At 37.8% G+C, this 22,756-nt stretch overlaps 1 protein-coding gene across 1 annotated transcript in view; it reads left to right on the forward strand.

The window, feature by feature from the left end:
• The first annotated feature begins 1,220 nt into the window (after window positions 1–1,220).
• The window catches only part of LOC150091132 (sodium/hydrogen exchanger 9-like), a 412,040-nt gene continuing 390,504 nt past the window's right edge, over window positions 1,221–22,756 (forward strand). Inside the window, 1 exon segment of the mRNA XM_090387366.1 lies at window positions 1,221–1,647. Coding sequence (XP_090243492.1) covers window positions 1,410–1,647 — 238 coding nt within the window. The 5' untranslated portion in view covers window positions 1,221–1,409.

A 22,756-nucleotide genomic window follows, 5' to 3' on the forward strand; every position in this document is an offset into this window, starting at 1 on the left:
ACAGACTTCCATCCCTTGTGGTGGAGGTTGATAGCCTACATAAGTTTAAGGCTCAGCTGGACAGGTATTTGGAACGAACAGAGGGGTGAAGTGGAAGTGGGTTTTTTTTTTTTTTTTTTGGCTGATGCTGCATAAGCTTGCTTTCTTGCATCAAATGCCTCTACTAATGCTAATGCTAATGCTAAATAGCAAATTAAGTAACGAAATACTTCTACCTGAAGAGAAAAGCATTTCATTTCAGGTAGAAGTCTGAGGTAGAGGTCTGAGTGCAGCCAGCAGCGCGGTCTGATGATGGGTATCGGCAAGACACCCGAAACCTCACACTATTGTATATATTAGTTTCGGCTATGCTTAATAAAAATATATATTCAAAATTCCACGTGGTAAAAGAGTGGTTAATTATACATATTAATAATTCTTAATGAAATACTTCTAGTGACATTCTTTTTTTTTTTTTCTTTTAAAGGAAAAGCATCCTAATAATATTAACTGAGCTTTCCGCACTTCATCTCTCTTTTGCTGTACTTTATTTGTGAATTACCCAAAAAGTAGAATTCTCTCATTTAATTATATATACAGTATATATTTAAAAATAACTAAATGCACAAGGCAGTAGCGTAGCTACCCTTTTTCAGGCCTGGAGGCAAAGAACATGTTCGTGCCCCTACTTTATTAATGAAAGTTGCAAAAAGAGGAGACAGCCAAATACGCCGGGCCCCTAAAGGGCCCGGAGGCAATTGCCTTGCCTGTTTACATGGTAGCTACGCTACTGGCACAAGACATAATACGTTAAGAGTAAGGGTTAAATATCTATATAATATCGGTGTAAATATACCATAGATAACTCTTACGAAACTACGATGGTAGTGTGGGAGGCATCATTTGCTCTGTATCTCATATTGTGCTCTTCCTTCACAACGAGTTGCCATGGTATTGCACTACCTCGAATAAGTAATGCTTCACTAATAGAGAAGACTATTGTTACTTATTCTCAGTGAGTACCACCACCTACTCGTTGTGAAGGAAGAGCACAATATGAGATACAGAGAAAATGATGCCTCCCACATTACCATCGTAGTTTCTTAAGTGTTATCTATGGGGTACCTACGATATTATATACATACAGTATTATACAGTATATATATATTTTTTTTCAATGATTGGTTTCAGTTCCACGAGAGGTCGTACCTTCCCGGTAATATTGATTTTTCATATATGCCTTTACGTAAATGTGTGTAGATGCGCCTGGTTGCAGTGGTTTACAGTTTCAGAAGCGGAAGTTAATGGAAATTAATGTGTCGGAAGGCTTATTAATTCGGAGTTATTACCCAACATAAACTTTATACCCCAGATATACTATACTTGTGGTCAAGACGGTATCCTATATTCAATACGAAGTAGTGTTCAGCATGATCACCTTCAGATATGTGTCCACGGTGTTCCTCTTGTCATCGATTTTTCCGTTCCTAGCAGCAAACGCTCCTACTGATATACGATTAGACGAGAAGGCCAAAAGCCTGCATCGCATCGATTCACTGAACATCTTGGTTTATGTTTTTCTTCTCATTTTGACGGTGTGCACGATATGGTTGTTCAAAAAAAGAAGAGCGAGGTTTTTGCACGAGACCGGCTTGGCTATCATATATGGTAAGACTAACAGTTATGTGATATATTTAAAAAGCAAGATTTATGGCATGATAACTATTCAAGGGAGTTTTAATAAAAAAATATACAGTATATATAAATAAAAAAAAAGAGACTGTGTCGGAAACAGCTACAGTTAAATTTTAATAATTTAATTATGAAAATAAACCTTACCGTTTTTGGTTTTTTTTTTTTTTTCGGACCATACGACGCATTTTTTTTATTTTATTTTTTTTTTCTAACGGAAAATATTGTCAAAAATTCTGCGTGACCTTTTGATCGGTAAGTATCAGAAGGTGCATGCAGTGATGTCTTTATCTTTAACCGTGGTTGGAGACGATGTGGTCATAAACGGCTCGGTGGTTTCAGAAAAAAAAAAAAAAGAAAAGAAAAATAAGCTTGCTCCTTTATTGTATGATTAGTTCAAATCAGGCAACTCAAAGTAACCACCTCGGTTACTGAATTACAGTAATACGAAGCTAGCTGTAATTACAGGATACCTTTGGCAATAGCAGCTATCCGATATATCAATTGACAAACCCGTTAAAGTATACATGCACGAGGGGACATAAAATCAGACGAATGAGGCGACCACCAATTTCCCAAGTATGCGAATGGGTGAAAAATTAATAGCAGGTAATAAGACGAGATAGTTACCGTGTATTTCAAGAAATATGGAACAATATAATGCACCCTTTGAAGAAAGTGACAGCGATGACGCGTAATTGGCGTTATGATGAGTAATTGCACAGTGAGCACTTGTGAATTTGTGTTCCAAATATATATAATAAAATGTTTTTCCCCCAAATTTGCCTTCTGAAATCCCTTGTGGTCGGTACGTTGTATCGTCTGTTAAATACGGTATTTACGGACAATTCAAAAACAGACTTTGGAAGAAATCTTGAATGAGTAATTTGAAGATCTGGAAATCCACAGAAGACTTGTTGGTTGAATGCCAGAGGCTTTTGTTTCGAATTTTTTACGAATACTATAGTGTATTTTGAGATTAGAACCTGCTAATAAACTCTGTACCATTCATTTATGGAGTCCACAATTGATACTCGACTACACACATGTAATATTCATGCGGAATGCCTTAGTGACTATTTTCTAGTTTTTAATTATAGATTTTTGATAGGTAACAACGATTTTTGCAGTTTGCGATTTATTACAGGAAGAGAATGACGTTTGCAACTTTACTGTTGTATATGTCAATAGTTACGCAACTTCTTACCCGACAACCAATTCAGGTGATTTGGTTGTTGCTACCTTTTTATATTTAGTTACCCCTTCATCCCCCCCCCCCCGGTGAAAGATGCAGTGGGAGTCCATAAATGTTATAATTGAAACTAAAGTTGCATATATTTAATTTTGTGTGTAATTACTAATTGTAACCGGCATTGGCCCGTCATTCCCACATTATTTGTGTCTGTAAATCATGTAATGTCTTGTAAAAAGTAATGCTTTTAATACTGTCTCTAATTCTCTGAGGATGTTGACCGTAAGCCAAAAGAAAGAACTGTGTTAGTTGCTTTAGCAACTAACACAGTTCTTTCTTTTGCTAAAGCAACTAAGGCTATCAGGCAATAAGGCTATAAAGTTAGTTGCTAAAGCAACTAAGCCTATCAGGAGTCGGTATATTGTTTGTAATAGTGTATATACCCCCTGGCACTGCTGTAGTCGTAAAAGCAGAAGGTGTACTCTGAATGTTGCAAAAAGCATAGTATACTGTGCATACCAGGCTTCTTAATCGAATTCGCTTGGATCGCATTGAATGAAACAAGCGATTTTTCAATATAATATTTTAAATTTTGGTAATCAAATTCTAATAAATTTATTTTTTAATTTTCAGTAAATATTTCAATAATATTTGTTTTTTTTTCAAATCTTTCAAAAACCAGAAGGTATACGCTGTTCACCTAAAAATCACACCGGCCTTCATCGGTCTCCGGCCCACCGGGGTTTCCTCTGTAAGTCTTATGGCCAGTCCGCCTATGTATATTCCACTTAATTTCAGTGACTATACTAAATGCAATACACTCCTGAACGAACGCACTAGGTCACAGGAATTAACAAGATCGATTTTGAGAGTATGTGTGTACAAAACATTACCGTATTAGTAGTCAGCTGCGTAGTTCTCATACAAATTAACTTTAATTGAATGTTAACTGTAGGTGGCAAAAGAGCTTCATCAAGTGAAGTATTGGTAAATTAAAGGATAACAATTTAAGATTTTTTCGTGACAATGAACTCTTCTTCGCCATGTGCGTCCGTATGTAATATTGACTCCCAGTCACTGCCCTACCTAGGTATAGGCGAACTCGGCGATCGCCCGGGGCTCTGGAATGTAGGGGCCCGAATTCCGATGATATTTAAATTTTTTTAAATATTAAAAAAATGTTTTTATTAATATAATACTTTAATTATGCAAAATAAAATCAATAATGGCTTATTTATATTACAGTAAATTTATTTTTTTTATAATCAGATGTTAAAAGAAATTAAATTTTGCCAATTTTTATTATTTAAACCTAGTTTTAATGCAACAAAAACCCACAATAATGCAGATTTACATTTAAAACTGCTTTACTGAGAATGTGACATCATATCACCTAGAATTAGATGCAAGATACATGCACGTTAACACAGTATGTTACGTTGCAATCTGTACTAGAGTACAGTACTGTCTGTTGGCAAGTGGAATTTATTTAGGTTCCTTGGCAAGTGGACCAAACCATTTTGCAAAAGGATAAGGTAAAGAGGCATCTGACAGCCGTACATATGTGTACTGTATGTATTTGAAGATCAATCAAGATGTTCTAGTTTAATTGTACCCAAAAGTTAACCTACAAGAAGATCTGTTGTAGCTATAGGTTTATCAATAATAATAATTAAACTGATTAGAAATGAACGTGCATTGCTATCACACTCAGAAGATAAATTGAAATCTGCACATAAGAAATAAAAATCGGTGAGTAGGAAAACAGGTTTAAACAATTGATGAGGTAGATGATTTTCATATATGCATTATTTTTCGCACTATTCATGAATTTTATAGTGTTGATAGAAAGATACCCACTTTAAATAAATTGTTGCCAGTTATAAGGTAGAAATGGAATTTTCCATTTGGCAAAACAGCTCTACATGCAGTTTTGAAACGACTGGAGTTTAAATGGAAGAAAACAAAGTATTAATGGAAAGAAAGAATATTATTCTGTGGATAAAAAAATACAGTCAGACCTCTATATAACTTAATCAATTGTTCACTTTAAAAATTTCATTAAACAGAAATTTCGTTATAAAGAAATATGATATTTTCAATAATGAAAAATAATTGAATGTTCAGAAATATAGTACATTACAGTAGTGTAGCCAGAATTTTTTGTCAGCAGGTACATTCCCAAAAAAAAAAAAAAAAAAAAATCGTGCAAAAAAATCTAACGACAGCAACGCCAAAAAAAAAAAAAAAAAAAGGTACTAATTGCTTAATGCAAAAAAGCACCACAAAACCAGATTTTGGCATCAGGGGGTGCAATGTACCCTCTTGACCCTGCCCTCTCTACACCACTGATATGATATCAGTTAGGTGTTTTGTACCTACATTCATGCATGAGGAGGAATTGTTTAGGGAACAGGATGCCAAGTGGTAGTTGAACGTTCTGGTTTCTTGCCAAAGTTATTGGTTGCAACTTTTGCCCATCTTTACTCCTACTTCTGTTTAAACTTAATAGGTCTATTGTGTCATTTGCTAAAGATAAAACTGACTTACTAGTATTATACTTTTCTATAAACTCATATTTACGATATTATTATTATTATTATTATTATTAATAGCCAAATGGTGCAAGGAAGCCTGAGCCTTATGCTGCACCAGGGAAAAAAAAAAGTTCCCGAGTTACCCTGAGAGAGAGAGAGAGAGAGAGAGAGAGAGAGAGAGAGAGAGAGAGAGAGAGAGAGAGAGAGAGAGAGAGAGAGAGAGTGTGTGTGTGTCAAAAGTAGAAGGGAATCACCAAGAAAGAGAAGAATGATGATATCCAGCTCGGGACCCTGGGTGTGCCAAGCCCATACTCACCAGATGTGAGCCCCTGGGGTTAGTGAACTGCCCCCTACCAGGTGCCTCCATGGGCAGGAGCAGCCGTGCATAGCACATGCTTCTTGATTAGAACGGAGTACAAGCCCGTGACCACCAAATACGGAGGTTGCGGAAAGGTCAGGGAATGACTACCGCATATCCCCGCTCCCTGGAGCAATATGGCCTTAGTTGCTAATGCTCCTAAAAACCAAATAACAACAACAACCCCCTACCATTCCCATTACGCTGCGCCTTGTAGTCTTCTGTCAAAAGGATATCAGAAGAATTTTGAGCAATCTTTATGCCAAGAATTTACTCTGGCTACTTGTAAGTGACAGATCATGAATTGTCCAGAGAGAGAATTTGGAATAGACAATGAAAATGAAAGGCACAAGAAAAATAATAAATTTGTTCTAAAAGTGACATGAGGGTGTGTTTCGCATTGGATGCAGTCGGTACTCAAAGTAAAAATAATGACGTGACTAATGATGCATACATCTTACCCTGGCAGTCGTGGCATGAGATCTGACAGATGCTTTTCAAAAAAATAAATAAAGCCTTTAATAGATGATTAAAATACCCTTTAATAGATGATTAAAAATCCTGAAATTATTTAGTTTCATAAATATAGTCAAATTTTTACTGCAATAAATCCTGAATTTATTTTTTTCTTATGGTTTTTGCAGAGTAATTAATTGCAAGCATCTGTCAGATGCTGTGCCACAATTTATGTAATACTTTTTGATTTTTGTGAATAGCACAAGAATTGACTTTGCTGCAAACTTTTAAATTCTGTTTGTTTAATGTTCAAGATTAATTGCCTTTCCACTCCCACAAATTAAGTAAACATCTGCTGTCGTAAAAGAGTTGTTGTTTTGAAAGATTTGTTTTTACGTACTATGTGAAAACAGTAACTGGTTTTGTATATTTGGTTTTTATAGTAGATTTGTATATTGCATACACATGTATAATAGTTGTAGAAATGGAATGTGATATTCATTAAAGATAGACACTGCTCTTTGGGGAGCAAGCGAAGTATCACATGTCATGTGGTGTGAAGTGTGGAAAATTTTAAAAAAATTTGAAAAAATTGGTAAATCGAAGTGTAGAATAGTATCTAATATGTATAGTACATATATTTTTTAATTTTTTTTAGTATATGCATGTGTGCTTGTTTAAAATGTTTTGTGCTAATAGTCTTTTCAACTGGAAAATGGATCAGAATAATAATCAAGTCAATCTCTTTTACCCAGAAAAGTTTTTTTTAATTTGCAAAACAATTAATATTTTTTGATTTTTTGAAAAATAAAACTTTAATTTATTAAAAATAAAAAGATATGTACAGCAATCCCAGGGGTTCACATCTGGTAAGTATGGTCTTGGCACACCCAGGGTCCTGAGCTGGATATCATCATTCTTCTCTTTCTTGGTGATTCTCTTCTACTTCTCTCTCTCTCTCTCTCTCTCAGGGTAATTCAGAATTTTTTTTTTGCTTGGTGTAGCATAAGCCTCAGGCTTCCTTGCACCATATGGCTAATAATAATAATAAGTCATTTCAGAAAAGTTGAAATGAACATGTATGTCTGTAATGTGTTTCCAACAGTTTCCCAAAATCCATGAGAGTACTCATGTGATGTTGAAAGAACTCTGCAAAGCTAGTTGATGTGAGTAGTGTGGGTGTATCATGAGTTGTGTTTTGTTTGATTGGCCTCTTAGTTACTGGAAGGTGTGATCACCAGGAAGGTAACCTCCCAGCATCTGTCCATGGCACAGGGAGTAGATAGGACTCAGGTGAAGCTGCCAACATGCTGGTGGGCAGGAGCAAAGGAATAAGTTCAAAGGTGGGCAGCCAATTGTAAGGTCCTTGTAAGCTGCCAATCTATCCCACCTCAGGGACAGATTCCCAAAGTCAGAAAATCATCTCCAGAGAGTCTGGAAGCAGATCCCATGACAGTGAAGGAGCATGCATCCATCATCTGCAGAGATTCCAACTGGGTTACCTCAGGGCAGAAGAGAAATGCAGCCACCAAGGCTGGACATAATCTAACACATTGGGGCCAGTCAACAGTGATAAGGAAAACTCCAGGCAGGAGGAGGGGGAGAACCTGGCTTGGGTCAGTACTGGAGGGACAAGGGACACTGATTCCACAACGAAGAGTTTCCAATGTCAGAAGAAGAAAATTCATATAGATCCTGTGTTGAAAGAGTTCCATCTGCAAGAGGAGGTGTGTGGTCTGGGAGGAGCAGTAGGAGTCTGGAAGTGATTTGAGGTAGGTGGAGGGAGGAGCTAAGGAAGGAGAGGTGATGAAATCATCCACTAAATACAACAGTATCAAAGGAAATAAAAGTCTGGAAGGCATCATTATTCTGTAGGAGGGTGTGTTCTGGTTTAAGAGAGGAGAGGATAACAGAAATAAGCAGCTGAGGTCTAGGCAAATATTGCAGTCATGCAAAATGTGTTGCCCTTCTTGCTCACCACAGCAGCAGAAGGCTCTGTTAGGATCGGGTCCAGTAGTGCCCTTTTGATTAGTCCACAACTAGTAAGAAGATAAGTCACTTGTAGTTTTGGGGTAAATCACTTGGAGCATTGCTTGTCAACAAATGTCACAGTGGGAATGAATAACTTGATGATATAGCCCTTGTCTAATCTGCATCAGCAGGTCTGCCATATGGAAACCAATTCATTCCATATGTGGGTTTTTCTTTTTGTGGTATCTTCATCTGGGCAAGTCCATATACTGAGAAATTCCTTTTTTGTTTATCCTAACCATATTTGTAAAATAAGAGAAGTTTACCTCAATATAGTACGTAGAACACTTCCGTATGATACTCTCCAGAAATTAAAATGAAAAAAATCGAAAAACTTACATTAGAGTAACAAATATTTGTTACTCTAATGTAAGTTTTTCGATTTTTTTTTTTTTTTTCATTTTAATTTCTGGAGAGTATCATACAGAAGTGTTCAATGTACTATATTGAGGTAAACTTCTCTTATTTTACAAATATTGATGTCAATGTAGAACATATTGAGCATTACAGCTCTGGTTCATACTATCTTATCCTAACCATGTAAGAGAGACCACAAAAGGCAACATTGGAGGTCCAGTGGTAGTTGGCAAGAGTGAAGTTGTTGAAGTTGTTTTACATGTCCATGATCTATAGGAGGAGCACACCTTAAATCTGATATAGATGCCTCTAAATGATGGTGAACTTGCTAGTGATATCATGCAGTGGTTCTATAAGACAGAATGGAAATGAACACTGCCTTGTATAGTGCCATCTCTGTAGATGGCACAGAGTGCCATCTTTGTAGCCTCAATCCTATGTGGACTGGGTCAGCATGGCAATATGCAGTTTAATTTTATCAGTGTATACCTTAAGGTATAGGATGAAAGGTTTCCTGTCATCAAGCATTATACTGAGATATGTTGGCAAGGGAGTATTCCTCATAATGGATGGTAGATGGGTTATTCAAATTCAGCTTTTCTTTGAGTAGGAGGGTTGTAGTCTTCTCATTGGTAATTGCCAACAATGATGACGTTTGGTCTTGGAACATGTTACAGACCATTGAGTTGCATTTATGGATAAACAGCAGTGTGAATACCCGTCAGGTATGGGGAATATCATCTCCATATATTATTGATGAAGTTCATCTTCAATGTCCACTTGTTTCTAATTTTTAATTGTTATGAATGAATGAACATTATGTGATTTCTAACCGTCAGGAGATTTGGCATAACTGTTTTTATGCTGAATGGGGCATGCATTCACATTTCTCGGCCATTAGAAGTAGGAGAGTTTCTCTGTGCCTTATTTTGGTGATAGCCATGTCATTTTTCTACTGCTTGGCCACCTTCCTTTCCAAACCATAATCCTTGTGGCTTTTGGTTGGGAGGGGATTATCTCAAGGACAGGGATATTTCAAGGAAAACTTGTAGATGCTTCGCAAGTAAGTACTGTAGCTTTCTTCCAGTTATCTCTTCAGTCCTTTTCCAGTTAGTTCCTTAAATTCTTCCTGCTTTTCTAGGAAACAGTGAAAAAAAAAATTATAAATGCTCTTCCATCCAGTTGTGCTGCTGGTCAAGATGAAATTTCTTTTCTTATTGTTAAAATTGCTAATATTTATATTATTGATTTTCTTACTTACTTATTTTAATATCTCCTTTAATTCTTGTGGAACACCTAAAATCAATCTTCCAGGCTCTATTTCATCATCTGTCCTAAGAGTCTTTGAAATGGATTAAATCAATTGTGTCCTAAGAGTGGTTCACAGATTATTCCAGCTTACATGAAGCAAACACATTTTGGAGTACCAGGAGAAACTAACACTTCTAATCTGTTCCTTACTTTTACATTATAAATGACCATAAAAACACACACAGAAAATGGACTTTAATATATGGGACTTTAATTGTCAATTTGATGCTGTTAACCATCTGCTTAATTCTTTCGGCACCATTGGCGATGATCTCTGGAAGTTTCTGTATAAACTTTTTTTTTTTATCTCTCTCTCTCTCTCTCTCTCTCTCTCTCTCACTGGATTCGTAATCAGTATGGATTGCAAATGCTATTTCAGTTAACTCTGGCATTCCACAAGGAGTGGGTACACATTCTGCTGAGCTTTTCATTGCAGTCAACTGCCTTTCCTACCATGTCACAACAGCGTTTTATCCCTGATGTTTGCTGTAAAAAATTATCACTTCAAACTCTGCAGCATCTGCAATGGTCTCTGAGACTGTTTTTCACCAATTGGTAAGTAAATTTGTCCCTTAGCAGGCTTTAGACTTTCAATTAATCCTACTGAAGCTGAACTTCTTCAGATTTCAGATAAGAGATTTCACTTCAGACTGGTCATATCAGCTCACTAGTGTGCAATTCCAACTGTAAATTCCCATTAAGATCTTGGAATAATTTTTGACTTCAAATTTAACTCTGTTCCTCATTTTGAATCTCTCATATCAAAATTTAAGAAATGTTTGGCTGTTGAAACAGAAACTGTTCAATGTCTCAGATACTTCCGCTGTTGCCATATTTTTTCACTTGAATTTTTAAATCAGTGCTCTCCCATTTGTGCTAAAATTATTAAATCTTGCTTTCAAAAACTTGAGGTATCGGATTTTGAACTGGTTTTCTTTTAAGACTGGATTTGAGAGTTGTTACATTCAACTAAGTCAAAATTGTTGATGATTAATTGTTAAAATATTAAACTTTAAAGAATTCTGGAATTAATATGAATCTTGCACATTCCAGTAAGTTATTTAATGTTCATGTCAACTGCCCTACGTTATTGTCAATTATTGGATGACAAGTTTTAGCATTAGCATTAGTAGAGGCATTTGATGCAAGAAAGCAAGCTTATGCAGCATCAGCCAAAAAAAAAAAAATAAATAAATAAAAAATAACCACTTCCACTTCACTCCTCTGTTCGTTCGAAATACCTGTCCAGCTGAGCCTTAAACTTATTTAGGCTATCAACTTCCACGACAAGGGATGGAAGACTATTCCAGCAACCAACCACCCGCTGGCTAAAGGCAAATTTCCTCACGTCTATCCTACATCTGTCTTTCCTCAATTTGAATTTATGCCCTCTCAGGTGATTGTTCTGAGCAAGAAGAAGAATCTCATCAGCATTGAGCATGCTCAAACCATTCAAGGCTTTATACACCTCTATCAGATCACCTCGCCGGTGCCTAGTCTCCAGACACTAATTTGCAAAACGTAAGCCTTTCTTCGTAAGAGCACCCCTTTGTTCCATTCACTAATCTTGTTGCCCTTCTCTGTACTCGTTCCAGCATCTCTACATCCTTCTTGAAATGAGGCCTCCAGACCTGTATACAGTACTCTAGGTGCGGTCTGACCATTGCCTTATACAAGGGAATAATCACCTCCTTATCCCTTCTAGAAAAATTCCTGTATGTCATTGACAAGACACCATGAGCTACTCTTGCAGCCCGTCTGCACTGCTCAGAAAACTTCATATCTACCTGCACAACCACCCCCAAGTCCCTTTCATTCTCTACCACTGTCCGTGTAGTACCACAGAGTTGATACGTTGCTCTGGGGTTGCTGTTTCCCATATGTAGTACTTTACATTTGTCAATGTTAAACTTCATTTGCCACCTCTCAGCCCATCTGCTCAACCTTTCCAGATCCTGTTGCAGTAGCATAGAGTCAGTAGTGTCCTTGACAACCCTGCCAACCTTCGTATCGTCTGCAAACTTGGACATTAAGCTTGATATACCATCATCAATATCATTTATAAATACAGAAAACAATAATGGACCCAATACTGAACCCTGAGGGACTCCACTAATAACATTAGTCCACGATGAGCAGTGTCCATTGATTACCACTCTCTGTCTTCTCCCCCTCAACCACCCCTTTATCCATAGCAGCAATTTGCCTCCAATGCCACACTGCTCCAATTTGTGCAGCAGTCTTCCATGTGCAACAGTATCAAAAGCCTTTCTAAGATCCAAGTGTATAATATCCAAGTTTGTGACTGAATCATAGTATCCAATCAAATTGGTCAGGCAAGACTTCCCCTTAACAAAACCATGCTGTGTCTGAGCTATAACTGAAGTCTTGTCTAGATGATCCTGCAGTGCTTCTTTAACCAGTGCCTCCATTAATTTTCCAGGAACAGAAGTTAAACTAACAGGTCTATAATTACTTGTGTCGCCCTTTGATCCTCCTTTGTGAATGGGGGGTCACATTTCCACATCTCCAGTCCATGGGTACTTCCATTGAGTCCAAGGAAGCTCTCATAATTATGGCTAAGGGTTTGCTTACTTCCTTTGCTGCTTCCTTTAATATAACTGGATAGATCCCATCCACCCCAGGTGCCTTTCTTGTATTTATCTTCAACAATTTCTCCTCCACTTTACTCTCAGTTATTATAAGATTCTCTAGCTTACTGCCAGAGTTGAATACACCTCTGGCATTCCCCTCGCTGAATAACTCCTCATGTGTGAATGTTGATGCAAAATATTCATTCTGTTTGTTTGCTACCTGAGCAGGATCATCAACAGTTGACCCATCGATATCAAGTGGACCAATCTGATTCATCCCCTTCCTTCAAGAGTTTACATAAGTAAAGAACTCTTTGCTGTTTTTCTTTGCATCCCTTGCCAAAGATTTCTCGTAATCTGCCTTTGCCTGCCTAACCACGTGTTAATTTGTATGTATCCCATGCATTTTTCTTCTCTGTCACATGTCTCATTAGTTCATCTGACATCCACTTAGGCCTAAACCTTGAACAATATTTCTTAGTTGGTACGTAAAGCCTAGTAGCTTCCAAGATAAGTTCTTTGAATGCTTCCCATTTTGAATTTGCTGTTGGTAACATCATCAGTTGGTCCCACTGTATAGAATTTAAATACCGTCTCAATCCATTGTAGTCGCCTTTACGAAAGCAATAACCCTTCCCTTTACCCCTAATGGTAGTTACCTCTTTGAGTAAATCCCACTTCAGCACACTGTGATCATTGCCACCTAGTGGTTCATTTACTTGCAGATTCGTAATGCATGAAGAATCACTACTGATAATCAAATCAAGAGTATTACTCCCTCTAGTTGCCTCCTGAACATGCTGATGTAGAAAACAATCATCCAATAAATTCACAAAAGCCTTGCTAGTGTGTGAGTGACTAGCCCCCAAATTCCAGTCAATATCTGGGAAATTAAAATCCCCCATTATAATTCCAACTGCTCAATTCAAGCCAAAACTTGTACTATTAATTAACAGGCTATGGAGGCTTGATAATCACACTCCCTGCTGTTTACTGAGAGCTCTTATACTGCATATCAACCCCTGAATGCTTCTTTCACAATAAAAGCCATTTCCAAACAAGTCTGGAGTAGACTATTGTTTCTCTAAATCATTAGATTTCTCCATCTTTTTCCAATGTGTCTTTATTGAATAGTTCCAACCAACAATAATCATACAGAACTATGCTGCTAATATAATTCTCTGGTATTAAGTGATATTAATATGTAATGATTTGCCAAGGTAATAATATTGTGACTTGGCTTCAATCACCATAGAAATCATAGTTTTGTTTTATTAAGTAAATATTTCATATTCTCCAAAGTTTATTATGCTTTTATATAACTACAAAATCTTGTAGTTATATAAAAGCTTCTTTCCTTCTTTATTAGCATTAGCAAAGGCATATGATGCAAGAAAGCAAGCTTATATAGCATCAGCCAAAAAAAAAAAAAAACCTCATTTCACCCATCCACTCACTCCAAATGTTTGTCTAGTTCTGCCTTGAATTTATTTAAGTTATCAACTCCTACACGACAGATGAAGTTTGTTCTAGCAATCAATCACCCGCTGGCTAAAGGCAAACTTCTGCACATCTGTCCTACAAGTGTCTTTCCTCAGTTTGAATTTATGCCTTCTCAGACAATTATTCTGAGCAAGAGGAGGAATTGCCTCAGCATTGAGCATGCTCAATTCAAGGATTTATACACCTCAATCAGATCACCTCGCAGGTGCCTAGTCTCCAGACACTGTTATTTGCAAAACTTAAGCCTTTCTTCCTAAGGGCAACCCTTTATTCCATTCACTAATCTTGTTGCCCTTCTTTGTACTCGTTCCAGCAGCTCTACATCCTTCCTAAAATGAGGCCTCCAGACCTGTATACAGTATTCAAGGTGTGGCCTGATCATTACCTTATACAAGGGGATAATCACCTCCATATCCCTGCTAGAAAACTTCCTGTATATCATTGACAAGACACCATGAGCTACTCTTGCAGACCATCTACACTGCTCAGAAAACTTCACTTTCATTCTTTACCACTGTCAGTGTAGTACCGCACAGTTGATACCTTACTCTGGTGTTACTGCTTCCAATATGCAGTACTTTACATTTGTCAATGTTAAACTCCAGTTGTCACTCAGCCCATCTGCTCCACTTTTCTTGATCATGTTGCAGCTGCGTACTGTCATTGGTGTCATTAACAACCCTGCCGACCTGCATATTGTCTGCAAACTTGGACATTAAGTCTGATATATCATTAATAAATACAGAAAACAACAATGGACCCAACACTGAACCCTGGGGGACTCCACTAATAATATTAGTTCATGAAGAGCAGTGTCCATTGATTACCACTTTCTGTCCTCTTCCACTCAACCATCCTTTTTTCCATAGCAGCAATTTGCTTCCAGTGCCCCACTGCTCCAGTTTGTGCAGCAATCTTCCATGTGCAACAGTATTAAAAGCCTTTCTAAAATACAAATATATGATATCAAAATTATTCTTTGCATCCAGTTCCTTTGTGTCCACATCATAGTATCCAATTAAATTGGTCAGACAAGACTTCCACTTAACAAACTCCTGCTGTGTCAAAGCTATAACTGAAGTCTTGTCTAGATGATCCTGCAGTGCTTCTTTAACCAGTGCCTCCATTAATTTCCCCGGAACAGAGGTTAAACTAATTACTTGTGTTATTAGGTCTGTAATTACTTCTGTTGCCCTTTGATGCTCTTTGTGAATTGGGGTCACATTTGCACATCTCCAGTCCCTGAGTCCAAGGAAGCTCTCATAATTATGGCTAAGCATTTGCTTATTTCTTTGCTGCCTCATTTAATATAACTGGATAGATCACACTCACCCCAGGTGCCTTTCTTATGTTTATCTTCAGCAATTTGTCATCCACTTTGCTCTCAGTTATTATAAAATCATCTAGCTCACTGCCAGAGTTTATTTCACCTCTGGCATTCCTCTCCCTGAATAACTCCTCATGTGTGAATGTAGATGCCAAATACTCATTTAGTTTGTTAGCTACCTGAGCAGGATCATCAACATGAAGTGGAGCAATCTGATTCATCCCCTTCCTCCTGGAGTTAACATAAGTGAAGAACTCTGCTGTTTTTCTTTACATCCTTTGCCAAAGATTTCTTATAATCTGCCTTTGCCTGCCTCACCTTCTTTGCAACTTGGTTACAGATCAGCTTATATCTATCATAGGCTTTCGTGTCACCTGTTAATTTATATGTATCGCATGCATTTTTCTTCTCTGCCACATGTCTCATTAGTTCATCTGACATCCATTTTGGCCTAAACTTTGAACAATATATCTTAGTTGGTATGAAAAGCCTATTAGCTTCCAAGATTAATTTTTTGAATACTTCCCATTTTGAATTTGCTGTTGGTAACATCATCAGTTGGTCCCATCGTATAGAATTTAAATACTCTCCTAGACCAACGTAGTCACCTTTACAAAAGCAAAAACCCTTCCCTTTAGCCCTGATGGTAGTTACATCTTTAAGTAAATCCCACATCAGTGCACTGTGACCACTACCACCTAGTGGTTACTTTCCTGCAGAATCATAATGCATGAAGTATCACTACTGATAATCAGATCAAGTGTATTACTTCCTCTAGTTGCCTCCTGAACATGCTGCTGTAGAAAACAATCATTCAATAAATCCACAAAATCCTTGCTACTGTGTGAGTGACCAACCCACAAATTACAGTCAATATATGGGAAATTAAAATCCCTCATTATAAGACACTCTGATTTACTGGCCCACTCTATTTCTCTATATAGCTGTTTATTATACTCATCAGAGTCATTAGGCCTATAACACACTCCTACTCTCAATTTTGCTTTCCCAGTGCTTATGTCACACCAATCTGACTTGGCACTACACTGCACTGTCTAGCCATGTCGACTGGCTGTACTTCCTTGGATTTTGTGTTTCTTAACTAATAGCATAACCCCTGATCCCTTCCAGTTCTGCATTTTTTATATGTTTGACACCATGTCTCTGATATCCCAACATATCTACCTTTTGATGTTTTGACCAACACCTCAAATTCATCAAATTTATTTACCAAACTCCTAGCATTGGTGTATATGCAAATATACATGTATCTGTTTCTATTCTTAGCTACCCTAACATAGCCCATGTATTTACATGTTCCGCAATGACTCCCATCAGTCTCTTAAATCACCTGCACCTTGCTTTCCAGGCTGCTGCTCATTCCAATAGAAGCAGTGCAAGAATCACTTTCAACTCTGGCAGCGGCTACTGTTAATCTATTAGTCCCCCAAGCTAGCAGTTTTCCAATCCACCTAACACTGCCTCGATAGCATCATCAAATATTCTTGCACCCTTTCTATTTAAGTGTACCCGATCCCTGTAGAAGTTGTCTCTCCTGTTAACAAGCACAGACCAGCTGAGAAAAATTCTATCCCTTGAGCCTTGCACAATCTCTTCAGGGCCAAATCGATCAACAGAAACTCTCATAATATACTCCCTCCTGTCGTGTCTCGCCAGAATTGCAGAAACTTTCAAATTCACCCCTCACTCGCAGCTGTTTTTCAACATTGACCTGTACTTGTTAAGTAATTTTGCCAGTCTCCTACTGTTAATATTAGTCCCAACATGTACAACAATATCACCTTTTGTGCCCTTAAAAGATGATATCTGCTCTACAACGTCATCAACCTTTGCCCCTGTCAGACATACCCTGTTCCTGTTCCTCCTATCTCTTTTGTACAATATGTTCCCCGTTTCCCTGAAAATAGTCACCAACAACAACAACTAGTTCCTTTGGGAGCAGTGCATTCTGCCTTGGGGGTTGCCGCTGCGTTGCGTGATGTTCAAGTGCAATGTCTGGCGTTGATGTGGGCAGCTGAGAGCTTGGTGGGCCCCTCAATTTAAATCCTTCGAGGACATCCACCCAGTCTTTCAAGCTCTCATATAGGCCCATAACAACGCTGAGTTGGCACCTGATTTCCTCACACTCCTTACATCGTGTGTGCGCGTGCGCACACACACACACACACACACACACACAAAGATATTCCCCTTGGCAATATCATGTCCCATTCCTGATTGCTCCATAAACATCAAACAAACAGTACATTTCAAAAGGCTGTGATTCAGAGGGCAATCGTCCCCTTAGTTCTCTCCTGAGCCACAGCTCTCCCATTAGCTTGAGTCTTTTGCTTTTGCTCTAGTCTGAGTCATGATTTCGATTCAATTCGAATAAAATTTCAATTTCAATACAAAAATATAACCCTAAACTTATATCTCAATGCAGTTATAACACTATATACAGTGGTACCTCGACATACGAGTTTAATTCGTTCCGTAACCTTGCTCGTATGTCAAATTGCTCGTATCTTAAAGCAATTTTCCCCATTGAAATTAATTGAAATGCCATTAATCCGTTCCAGCTCCCAAAAAACCACCTCAGTTGTTTTTGTTAAGTGTTTTTGAATAAGAAAAATGTACTGTATTTACAAGAAGAAACATTTATTTATAAATAACAAATACATATTCTATAGAAACATAATAAAAGAAAAGGTGAAGTGCTTACGGAAGCATATAATTTTCGTCATTGGTCTTCGCTTTTTTTGTCACGCTTTGCTCATTTTCACCTGCAGATCGTTTAAAAAAACTGTCCAAGGAGGTTTGTTTCTTCCTCCCTTTCAGGATATTGCGGAAATGTGTTAGGCAAGTTTCGTTGAACAACTCGGATGCACGACCAGTTGCAACTTTTTCGGGGTGATTTTTATCCACGAACTCTACAACTTTCTCCCACATTCCCAAGATCTCCTTTATATTTCTTGTAGAGATAACCTTCCCCATCTCTGGCTCCTCTTCAAAACTAATTTTTCGTTGAACCACCATATGCTGCTGCGAATGTAGATCGTGTAACTCCTCGGTTGTCAACTCCTGAGTCTGTTCCTCGACAAGTTCGTTCACATCTCTCTCATCCACCTCCAGACCCATGGATTTTCCCAGAAAAGCAATCTCCTCTACCACTGACACTTCGGGTTCCAATCCTTCAAAAGCCCTTTCAGCTACAGCCTCAGGCCACAGCTTCTTCCATGCAGATATTAAAGTCCTCGTTGTAACACCCAGCCAGGCCTGATCAATAATTCTTAGGCATATCACGATGTTAAAGTGGTCCTTCCAGAACTCTCGAAGGGTAAGGTTTGTGTTCTCCGTCACTTCAAAGCAGCGCCAAAAAATGTGCTTAGTGTACAACTTCTTAAAATTAGAAATCACCTGCTGATCCATGGGCTGCAGGATAGGAGTGGTGTTGGGTGGTAGGTAGAGAACCTTTATAAACTTGAACTCTTCGAGTAAATCATCTTCGAGATTTGTTGGGTGAGCGGGGGCATTGTCGAGGACGAGAAGGACTTGCATGGGTAGGTTGTTTTCCTGTAGATATTTTTTAACAGAAGGGCCAAACACCAGGTTTATCCACTCCACAAAGAATTTCCTGGTGACCCACGCCTTCGGATTTGCCCTCCACATAACTTGTAGTTTTTCTTTTAAAATCTTATGTGACTTAAAGGCTCTGGGATTTTCCGAATGGTATACTAGCAGAGGCTTGATTTCGCAGTCGCCACTCGCATTGGCGCAAAGTGCTAGAGTTAATCTATCCTTCATGGGTTTGTGACCTGGCATCGTCTTCTCCTCTACCGTTATGTAAGTCCTATTCGGCATCCTTTTCCAGAAAAGCCCTGTCTCGTCACAGTTGAAGACTTGCTGAGGGATGTATCCTTTGGCTTCTATCAGTTCGGAAACGTTTTGATGTAAACCTCAGCTGCCTTCACATCCGAACTTGCTGCCTCACCATGCCTGACGACGGAGTGAATGCCGGTCCTTTTCCTAAAGTTGTCAAACCAGCCCCGACTGGCTTTAAACGAGTCTTCCGATTCCTCGTTTGTGGAAGTGTGTGGGATCTGCTTCAGCAGATCACCGTAAATCGCTCGTGCCTTCTCACATATGATACTTTGTGTTAAGAATCCTCCTTGAAGCTGCTTCTCTGTCAACCATAACCATCAGTAGTTTCTCCATTTTCTCATGGAGAGAGGGCCGGAGCTTAGAAATTATTGTAACGCCCTTGGCTGGCGTTATACCCTTTATCAACTTCTTCTGTTTAAGCACAGTACATATCATTGATGTGCTACGCCCGTACATCCTCGCCAAGTCAATTACTCGCACACCTTGCTCATGTTTTTCTATGATTTCACGCTTTAATTCAATAGACATCATCTTCTTCTTCGGACCCATGGTTATAAAAATAAATTTGATAATGTTTTGTAAATGTACAAAAAGCAAAAAACGCGAACCCAACTTATCAAAAATGCTACGAAAACGAGGGAAACAAGCACACAGACTGAGGTCTAGTCTGAGGTGGGAGAAACTGTTAGACGCTGCACACGACCCCAACATGCGCCCGGCATGTTGGGGTCGTGTGCAGCGGTGTAGTGTGCGATTCCTCGTATCTCAAATCTTGCTCTCATCTCAAAGCAAAATATCGCTCGCTCGGCAGCTCGTATCTCAAAACACTCGTATATTAGGGCACTCGTATATCGAGGTACCACTGTATATATATACAGGTGACCCCTGCTTAATGCTGATAATTCATTCCCGAAATACAGAGCACTAAGTGAATCAGCTCTAAGCGAATGCCGCATTCCCGTAATGTAATGTATGTATTTGTCAGTCTCGGTCTGTGACATAGGATATTTCCTAATCAATAATAAATGGTAGCGGAAAGATGCTCAAATGTCGGTCAAAATATTTAATATTAAAAATTTGTACATATAAAATATTCTCCATTACGTGCATATATAATTATGTGGTATGTAACTACATTGCGTATCAGAACTAAACTTAAAATGCCAATTAAAATCATGAATTTAACTTTGGTTGATTTTGGGTTGTACTTTGGCTGTCCTCCTAGTAAACTGAAAGGGGTTTACTTTAAAATCCCCACAGCATTACCACCGAACAGTAAAGCCAACTGATTCTTTGCCACTTTGAAGCCTGGCATGTTTTTTCTTCTTTCAATATGAAACTTCTTTTAGGCATTCGTTTCCAAAAAAGTCCTGTTTCATCTATGTTAAAAACTTGTCGAGAAGTTTAACACCACTCTTCAATAATTTTTAGAAGTTCTTTTTTGAAAGTTTTGACTCCTTCTTGATCTGCACTTGTGGCTTCTCCCTGGATTCTAAATCTATCTTACCAGCCCTTACTAGCTTTATCCCATCCCTGTAGATGGGATAAAGCCAGTAAGGGCTGGCTTTAAATGGTTCCACATTTTTTTTTTTTTTTTTTTTTTTTAAGGTGAACTTTCTTCAAATCATATTATAGGCTTGATTATAGACAATATACTTGATCATTTTTTAAAATGTTAAATCTCGCAACTACGTAACAAGTCACCTTAGTGCAATTAAATTAGAATGGGAGAAAATTTCACTGAGCGTGGGAAACCGCTATTCATTTTCAAGCTATTGACTACATCAGATGAAACGTTTTCGTTAAACATGCCAAAATTTCAATCTATACGCTGGTATCAGAGTGTTATAGTGAGCGTTGTGATAGCGTTAGAGTGAGATATGGGTTATAATATAAGAACAGCATTATAGCAAATCACCGTAGAGCGAACCTAGTTGTAACGAGGGCCTGCTGTATATACAAATTCAGTAGATATAGCATAAAATGGTACCGATAGATTAAAATTCAAAATCAAAATTGTCAGTGAATATCTGCAATATACAAAAAGGACCCTATCAGCCTCTATATAAAGCAAAGCTAATAATAATCATAATAATTCCATATTTACACAATACAAAATCTAAAATACCAAATTTTATCTATTAGTATTGAATAAGGCTTACATTGAAAGGCATGTCATCATGGGGCTTGCACCTCTCAATATATGCCATCAATAACAACCAAAACTATAAGTTTTGGTTGTTTCTCTCTCTCTCTCTCTTTCGGTGCCTCCGTAGCCAGGTGGGAAGGAGCAGCAGTGCCTAGCACACGCTTCTTGATTAGACCGGGGTTCGAGTCCATCACCACCAAATACAGAGGATGCAGAAAGGTCAGGGAATGACCACTGCATATTCCCGGAGCAATATGGCCTTAGTTGCTAATGCTCCTAAAAACCAAACAACATCTCTCTCTCTCTCTCTCTCTCTCTCTCTCTCTCTATATATATATATATATATATATATATATATGCCATCAATAACAACCAAAACTTATAGTTCTGGTTGTTATTGATGGCATATATTGAGAGGCACTACCCCCATGATGATGTGCCTTTCAATGTAAGCCTTATTCAGTAATAATGGGTGAAAATTTGCTATTTTAGATTTTGTGTGTCTAAATATGGAATTATTATGATTATTATTAGCTTTGCTTTATATAGAAGCTAATAGGGTCCTTTGTATGTTGCAGAGATATTCACTGCCGATTTTGAATTTTAATCTGTCGTGATAGGTACCATTTTATGCTATATCTATTGAATTTGTATATTCTCAGACAAATGTAACGTCAAATCATTTCTGATGGCATTAATCTGTTCTGACTAGTAATTTTATCTGTTTTAAATAAATATATTTTAAATATAATATATATATATATATATATTTCAGTATAGAGTATTATCTCTGAGTTTATTATTATTATTATTTTATTATTATTATTAGGCCTATGGTGCAAGGAAGCCTGAGGCTTATGTTGCACCAGCCAAAAAAATTCCCGAGTTACTCTGAAAGAGAGAGAGAGAAGTAGAAAGGAATCACCAAGAAAGAGAGAAGAATGATGATACCCAGCTCCAGGACCCTGTGTGTATGCCAAGCCCATACTCATCAGTTGTGAGCCCTTGGGTTAAGATACTGTATAAAGTTATTCCATGAGAAGTACTGGAAAAAAACTAGGTGTTTCATTTAAATGAGTACAACCTACCATTCAAATATTCAAGGAGACTGGCAATTTAAGGCACCAACCACGATCGGGACAACTGTGCATATTCTCCAAACAGGCCTCTGCGGTTGGGTATATCCATACTGTTTTTTTTGAGTCTTTTTTCACCAACCTTGCGTAGAATTAAAACACCAGGGAAACTAAACTTTTGATAACTGATTTATAATAAGTCAAAATATCCGCATCTACAACAAATTTAACTTTATAATAAACTCTACATATAAATTATTAAAATCTGCTACATTACAATCAATAAAATGCATAAAATATACTGCATTA

Source organism: Mastigoproctus giganteus, chromosome 1 (genome assembly GCF_048544385.1).
Source record: "Mastigoproctus giganteus isolate SK-2022 chromosome 1, ASM4854438v1, whole genome shotgun sequence".
Classification (NCBI taxonomy): Eukaryota; Metazoa; Arthropoda; class Arachnida; order Uropygi; family Thelyphonidae; genus Mastigoproctus; species Mastigoproctus giganteus.